Source organism: Phalangium opilio, unplaced genomic scaffold, assembly GCF_054372755.1.
Source record: "Phalangium opilio isolate 3A_F unplaced genomic scaffold, DU_Popi_V2 ptg000200l_1, whole genome shotgun sequence".
Taxonomy (NCBI): domain Eukaryota; kingdom Metazoa; phylum Arthropoda; class Arachnida; order Opiliones; family Phalangiidae; genus Phalangium; species Phalangium opilio.
Window position 1 is genome coordinate 307,630 of NW_028324213.1, and position 8,436 is coordinate 316,065.

At 41.0% G+C, this 8,436-nt stretch overlaps 1 protein-coding gene and 1 non-coding gene across 2 annotated transcripts; one reads left to right on the plus strand and one right to left on the minus strand.

Annotated features, from left to right (window-relative positions):
* Nucleotides 1–3,254: 3,254 nt before the first annotated feature.
* On the minus strand, nt 3,255–3,336 carry TRNAL-UAG (transfer RNA leucine (anticodon UAG)). Its single transcript is given in 2 exon segments — nt 3,255–3,289; nt 3,299–3,336. It is a non-coding gene; the product is annotated as a tRNA-Leu (tRNA).
* A 963-nt stretch (nt 3,337–4,299) lies between these two features.
* On the plus strand, nt 4,300–5,118 carry LOC149621752 (uncharacterized). The gene has a single exon (XM_089853623.1). The coding sequence runs from the start codon at nt 4,300–4,302 to the stop codon at nt 5,116–5,118; it is 819 nt and encodes a 272-aa protein (XP_089709749.1).
* Nucleotides 5,119–8,436: the final 3,318 nt, after the last annotated feature.

Consider the following 8,436-nt stretch of genomic DNA (forward strand, 5'->3'; position numbering starts at 1 on the left):
ATGATCCTACAAAGAATCTGAAACGCGGCTGCAATGACCCTGCAAAGTATCTGAAACGCACCTGCAATTATCCTACAGAGTATCTGAAATGCTCCTGCAATGATCCTGCGAAGTATCTGAAACACGGCTGCCATAATCCTACAAAGTATCTGAAACGCACCTGCAATTATCCTACAAAGTATATGAAAAGAGCCTGCAATGATCCTGCATAGAATCTGAAACGCGCCTGCAATTATCCTACAGAGTATCTGAAATGCACCTGCAATGATCCTGCGAAGTATCTGAAACGCGGCTGCAATGATCCTACAAAGTATCTGAAACGCACCTGCAATTATCCTACAAAGTATCCGAAATACGCCTGCAATGATCCTAAAAAGTATCTGAAACGCGCCTGCAATGATCCTGAAAAGTATATGAAAAGCGCCTACAATTTTCCTGCAAAGTATATGAAAAGCGCCTGCAATTATCCTACAAAGTATATGAAAAGCGCCTGCAATTATCCTACAAAGTATATGAAATGCTCCTGCAATTACCCTAAAAATATCTGAAAAGTACCTGCAATTATCCTACAAAGTATCTGAAACGCGCCTGTAATTATCCTACAAAGTATCTGAAATTCGGCTGCAATGATCCTAAAAATTATCTGAAAAGCACCTGCAATGATCCTACAAAGCATTTGAAACGCGCCAATAATGATCCTGAAAAGTATCTGCAACGCGACTGCAATTTGCCTACAAAGTATATGAAAAGCGCCTGCAATTATCCTAAAAAGTACCTGAAACGCGCCTGCAATGATCCTGAAAAGTACCTGAAACACGCCTGCAATTTTCCTACAAGTATATGAAACACGCCTGCAATTATCCTAAAAAGTATCCGAAACCCGCCTGCCATTATCCTACAAACTTAGCAATTTCTGACTGTAACATGCATACAATATATCTGGAAGGTACAGTACCTGTAATGAGCCTACAAACATCCTGATTTCTTACGGTAGTTACTATTTCCCTTCTGTCTTCTAGCTGTAAGGTAGCTATTGTATGACTCTAGAGTAGCTAAATTTTGTATACTGCTGTACTGAGTTTTCCAACGGAAGATATTTTTTCTGCAAAACGTCTAAAATGTTCTGCATTGCTCTCTGGAATGCATCTTAATTTTGTCTGAAGTTGAACCTTTTTCAGGTTTATTCTAGTATTTTTCCTACAAAGTATATGAAACGCTCCTGAAATTATCCTGAAAAGTATCTGAAATGCGCCTGCAATTATCCTAAAAATTATCTGAAAATCACTTGCAATTATCCTACAAAGTATCTGAAAATCACTTGCAATTATCCTACAAAGTATCTGAAACGCGCCTGTAATTATCCTACAAAGTATATGGCAAGCGCCTGCAATTATCCTAAAAAGTATCTGAAACGCGCCTGCAATTATTCTAAAAAGTATCTGAAACGCGCCTGCAATTATCCTTAAAAGTATCTGAAAGGCGCCTGCAATTATCCTACAAAGCATCTGAAACGCGCCTGCAATTATCCTAAAAAGTATCTGAAACGCGGCTGCAATGATCCTGCAAAGTATTTGAAACGCGGCTGCAATAATCCTACAAAGTATCTGAAACGCAGCTGCAATGACCCTGCAAAGTATCTGAAACGTGCCTGCAATGATCCTACAAAGTATCTGAAACGCGCCTGCTATTATCCTACAAAGTATCTGAAACGCATCTGCAAATATCCTACAAAGAATATGAAACGCACCTACAATGATCCTGCAAAGTATCTGAAACGCACCTACAATGATCCTGCAAAGTATCTGAAAGACACCTGCAATTATCCGACAAAGAATCGGAAATGCACCTGCCATTATCCTACAAAGTATCTGAAACGCGCCTGCAATGATCCAATAAAGTATCTGAAACGCGCCTGCATGATCCAATAAAGTATCATAAACGCGCCTGCAATGATCCAAAAAAGTATCTGAAACGCGCCTGCAATTTTCCTACAAAGTATATGAAACGCGCCTGCAATTATCCTAAAAAGTATCCGAAACCCGCCTGCCATTATCCTACAAACTTAGCAATTTCTGACTGTAACATGCATACAATATATCTGGAAGGTACAGTACCTGTAATGAGCCTACAAACATCCTGATTTCTTACGGTAGTTACTATTTCCCTTCTGTTTTCTAGCTGTAAGGTAGCTATTGTATGACTCTAGAGTAGCTAAATTTTGTATACTGCTGTACTGAGTTTTCCAACGGAAGATATTTTTTCTGCAAAACGTCTAAAATGTTCTGCATTGCTCTCTGGAATGCATCTTAACTTTGTCTGAAGTTGAACCTTTTTCAGGTTTATTCTAGTATTTTTCCAGAATATTCCAGTTTATTTGCAATATATTGCAGATTCTAAAAAATCTAAATAACAGCAAAATGCAGCCGTAAATTTTTGTACGGGAAGAAGCAAACTCCTGTTGCTTCACCTTACTCAAATTCGAATCGCAGCTGTAGATAAGAACATCCCAATTGCGTGAACCTTAGGAGGAAGACCCCGCCATTGGAAGGCTAGACGTTTCTCTTAACCCTAGCCGATCGCCGCGTGCATCTTAATGGATGGAGTAGAAACCAGTATGTACAGACTGGCGTCCATGTGGAATGGACAAAGAATAGAAGATTGCGGTGTTTAGAAGCCAGTAAGTACAGACTGCTGTCCATGTGGGGTGGACAAATGATCAGAGTTGTTAGACAGGCAATGGAGTAATAGCCATTGCAAGTGGAATATAATTTTCCAAATTTCCGGGAACTGTCAATGCGGTCCGGAATTTGAGAACACGTTTGCTCCGATTTTCAAACTGCGAACGCGGTCCCCTGGGGTGTAAGTCAATAACAAGAGACAGTCACACACACAGATAGACACGTCGAAATTGGAACCTCTCCGTGACATACGTAACTCGGAGAGGCAATAGGCTGATAGAGTTGGGACTAGAACCCACACCTTCGTAGAGATTGGTGCCTTAAACCAACGCCTTAGACCACTCGGCCACTCTACCTGGAAACAAAAGTCACCTCAGACTATTGAGCAAAAGCTTCATATTATTAATCGTAGAAAACAAAATAGGCTAATAGAGGTGGGACTCGTACCCACGACTCTTTAGAGACTGTTGCCTAAAACTAGCGCCTTAGACCACTCGGCCACTCTAACTGAAATCAAAAGCACCTCAGACCAATAAGCAAAGGTTCATATTATTAATCCTAGAAATCAAAATAGGCTGATAGAAGTGGGATTCGAACCCACGCCACCGAAAAGACCAGTACCTAAAACCGGCGCCTTAGACCACTCGGCCACTCTACCTGAAAATAAAAACCAACTCAGACTAATAAGCAAAAGCTTCATATTATTAATACTAGAGAACAAAATAGGTTGAGAGAGGTGGGATTCGAACCCACGCCCCCGAAGAGATTGGTGCCTTAAACCAACGCCTTAGACCACTCGTCCACTGTAACTGGAAAAAGTCACCTCTGACTAATAAGCAAAAGCTTCATATTATTAATCCTATATTACAAAATAGGCTGGTAGAGGTGGCATTCGAACCCACGCCCCCGAAGAGACTGGTGCCTAAAACCAGGGCCTTAGACCACTCGGCCACTCAACTTGGAAACGAAAGTCACCTCAGACCAGTGGTGGGCCTTTCGCGATTTCTTCTCGCTTCCAATCTTTCCCTTCTACGACACAGAGGCGACACCGGCAAATCCCGCTTCACCTTCTCAGAACCTGTTTGAAAAGTTTTCTCTGTCCTCTTCCCCGTCCAAGAGTAGAGGTGCAGGAGAGGAGAAGGGGGTGAGTAACTCAGAGAGGCTGACGGTCTAAGGTAGGAAGTGGTGTGCACCCTTCTCAACTGTAGGTTACCCTCCGTAGAAGAAATTTTTTTCTTCTTTGGAAAAGAAGGCGCTTGCTCTGAAGAAGAATTTACCTTCTTTAGAAGGAAACCTACTATGGTTAGAGGGAAGATTCCTAGAGAAGGGAGTCTCTCTCTGTATTGATAGTTAAAAATCATCTTCATTATTTTTAAGCCAATCATGTTAAAAAAACAATTAATATTAATCTTATCTTTGTACACTTTGACCTATCGTATAATCTATGCGAGGTTTCTTTACGACGAATGTAATAAACATCTAGCAGAGTTGTCTGGGTTGCGGACTAATAAACATGAGTTTTATCTAACAACAACCTGAGTCTTTGCTATGTTAGGACTAGCTTCACAGTAGCTTAGGGAAACAGTACATGGTGTCAGAATAGACACCTATTCGCTCACCTATGGACGGACTGAAAGCTTCACCGGAACTCTCGTTCACTGGGAACGCCGACAAGTTGTGGCGGGACTTTCGACAACGGTTTGAGTTGTTCGAAGCTGCAATAGCCTCCGGGGACGGCCGTCGCGACACACAGAAACTCTCCCTGTTCCTGCACATCGCCGGTCAGGAAGCCATCGACGTTTTTAACACATTCACATTCTCAGGGGAGGATGGTAACGATCGGAAGACTTATACGAACACGCTAGCGAAGTTCGAAACGTACTGCACTCCAAGGAAAAATGAAACCAACGAGCGGTTCATCTTTCGCAGTCGGATGCAAAAGCCGGGCGAAGGCATCACCCAGTTCGTCGGCGACTTGAGACTCAAGGTCAAATCCTGTAATTTCGGAGATTTAGAAAAATCTCTCATCCGGGATCAAGTAGTAAACGGCATCACTGATCAGAAAGTGAGACGTACATTGCTGGCAGAGGTAAACCTCACACTCACTCGGGCGGTTCAAGTATGTCAGGCGACAGAAACAATGGCGCAGCAGATGAGAAGCTGGTCCGATGGAACTGTAGTACCCAAGGAGGAGAACGTCGATGCAATCACACGACACGGTCGTAAGCTTAGTCACAAAGAGCGACCACCGACGATAGGGTCCCGACATCAACCGTCTACGACCAAGAGCAGTCGCTACGACCAGGACAGACACAGTCGTTCTATCCTCGTACAAGACTGCCGGTTCTGTCATAAGGCCCATGAGCGAACTAAGTGTCCGGCATATGGGAAGATTTGTCGAAACTGCTACGCCAAAGGGGCGGCGGTTGAAGCGGAATAATCCCAGTGTGGTGTTTATTACGGCGTATTTTCTGGATTCCTCGTCTAACTGTATCTGATTATACGCTTCCTTCAGATCTAGCTTGGAAAAGAATCGGCAACCGGCCAGCGTAGCGAATATTTCTTCGGCCCTTGGGAGCGGGTACGTGTCAATATTCAGCATCGGGTTGAGAGTGGATTTGAAGTCCGCGCAGATTCTTATCCCGCCGTTTGGTTTTTGAACGGTTACAATCGGAGATGCATATGCTGAGTAGTCTATCTTCTCGATGATTCCTTCTGCTTCCATCCGACGAAGTTCTTTTTCGACGGCGTCTTTGCGAGCGTATGGGATTGTGCGTGCTTTACAAAACTTCGGCTTGGCTTCTGGTTTTACGTGCAGATGGGCTTCGATATTCTTGACTTTCCCCAGCCCAGGTGTGAAGAGCTCGGAATGTTTCTCGAGTATCCTCTCTATGTTTGGCTCGTCCTGGATTGCGTGAATTGGCATTCTGCGAGGTGATAGGATGGATGGCAGTATGTTTAGCTTCGAAGGCAGGGTTGGCAAAAATTATGTTTTTTTAAAAAAAAACAAAAGTTGTGTTTTTTATTGTTTAAAACACGATTTTTTGTTTTAAACTGTTTTTTAAACAAGTAGAAAAAAACAGTAAAAAAACACAAAAAAAACTAGTTTTAAACATGTTTAAATCACTCTTCCAGATCTAATTGTCTATATCGCCGGTCTCCATTTAAGCCACTACTCCCGCTAGCGCAAGGCGCTTATTTTCACAACCTACTTGTTTAAAAAAAGGTCTTGCTTTGGACCAAGACAGAAAAAACAAACGATAAGAGTGACGTTTATCAATTGACTGAAGTCCCGATATTGCAATTTTTCTTTATTTATATTAATTTAATCCTTAATCAATATTGAATTCAATCAAGTGATTTAACAGTTAGTCGATTTATATCCTCCAAATTGATTGAAAAAACTACAAATTTACGCATTTTCAAGAACAAATTAGATTTTCCGAAATTATTTTATGATATTAGTTATTTTGAGCGTTCAATATTGAATAAATTTAGAATTTCAAGGTGTAAGAAATTGTCCGTGTGGAATTAGAACCAGGGACCACTTGAACCCAAAGCAAGTATTATACACCTAGACCAACGAACCACGAAACGTATAGAGAAGTAAAACACGAAAATAAAAATACTCCTAAATTTATAATATGAAGCTCTAAGACGCGACCTTCCGGGATTTAACCTGGTACCACTCGCAACCAGCGCGAGTATCATACCCCTAGACCAACGTACAACGAACATGTACTGCAAAGTCAAACAGGAAAATCAAGAGCTCCTAAAATTTAGAATTTGAAGGTGTAAGAAAGGGTCCTTGTCAGGGTTGGCAAAAACTTAGTTAAAAAAGTTTGTGTTTTTATTGTTTATAACACGATTTAAAGTTAGATTTTCGGAAAACATTTTATCATGAAATTAATTATTTAAAAGGGAGTACGTGTTGAGGATACAATATTTAATATTTGAAAAATTCTACTGACTGTTAAAAAAAGAGCAAACGATCTTTTCAAAAGGAAAATATAATTTTTTTAATAGCGGATACAAAATGAGTGTGATGCGTAAATTTGTACATTTAACCCCTAATGTCTAAATGCCTTATTTCTTTTGTGGCCACTATTCAGTCATTTCCGCTTCCGTACTTCCGAGTTTCTTGGTCAGAACTCATTATACATTTGAAACTTCACCACCCCTTACTTATTTGTAGGAGCTCATGTTTTCCGTTATCGGATTAGGCGTATTAATTTTAGCACTGTCAAAGGCCTGGCTTTATAGATTACGCGTAATCTTTTTAGAACAGTAAAATGTACCAACAGTGTAGAGAAACCACATGGGAAAAATGTTATTGCTTTGCTTTAAGTAGATGACAAAATAAGTTATCCTTAATCATATTTTTGAATATCAGTCTTCAATACAGATTGGAAATGGATAAAACAACTGGTAGGGTCTCCAAACAATTAAACACACATTTGAAACAGTCGAATAATTGGAAGGTTTTGACTGGAGCTTATTATTTCTATTATTTAATCTTTTCGCTCATTTTCAAATAAAAAAAGAGTTAAAAATATTCTAAATTTTTCTCCATAAAAAAAACATGTTTTAAACTTTTTGTTTAAAACGTTTTAAACAAATTAAAGTTTTTTTTCATGGCTGTTTAAAACAAGTTTTAAACCAAAGTTTAAAACAAGTTGTTTAAAACTTGCCAACCCTGTTCGAAGGGGGCCATTTTCGGCCACACAGATTCGGTCCATTCGTGTCCACAATCAGCATCGGGAGCGTCTCCTCTTCCACGCCAAACTTGACTCGGACTTCTGTTATTCCAACGACTTTCACTTCGTTCCCCGTGTACGACTCCAGTTTTCGGGAAAATTGTGTGACTTGAGTGGTAGGGACAAGTCGCTGAAACTCTGCCTGGGTTATCATGGTGTGTCCCGAGCCATTATCGACTTGAAATGTGAAGTCCGTCCCATTTACACCCAGGATTATGGTGTCGGGTGGTGGTACTTCCTCTCTGTTTCCGATCCTGTTTTGTACGACGTTGACAGTCCATGATGATTTTTGCAGGTCTGTTCCATGATCCCGGGATTTGGCCTCTCTAATGTGTGCCACTTGACCTGAATTTCCCGGTCGCTCCCGGATCTGGCAAACGTCTACGTCGTATTCGGCGAAATGGTGAATCTGAACTGACTCATCATGGTTTCCCGTCTGAACAAAGTTAGCTTGATGCGATTTCCTTGGATTGTCCCTCGTTACCGGTTTATCCGGTGGACGTAAACACGCCAGGGCCAGGTGTCCGATCCGATCACATTTCGAGCATTTTGCATTGGCGTAAGGACAGTTCCGGGTGTAGTGGTCAGGACTCGCACATCTTATACACTTGCTGAGATCAGGAGATGGTCTGGTGTCCCACCGCTTCTTGTTATCGGTCTTCTTTGCTGACAGTCGATTGCCTTTTTGATCTTTTTGAGAATGCTAATCCATTGGGCTCTGCACGCGCGAGTTCGAATCTCGCCTCCGTCGCCATTCTGTTGTGTTCTCGAATAATGTAATTAACTGCCGGTTGATACACTTAATTTTTATTCGATACAACTGATTAAAATCTAATTACAAATTATGGTAAAACTTTATCGTTAAATAAATGCCCCTTGGCTAAATTCAACTATCAAACACCAAATGCATCTTCGCGACAAATACAAAACGAAGATAAGAATCTCGCAGAATAAAGAAATGTATCAAAACCTGTATAGAATTCAAAGAAATGCTGTAAATA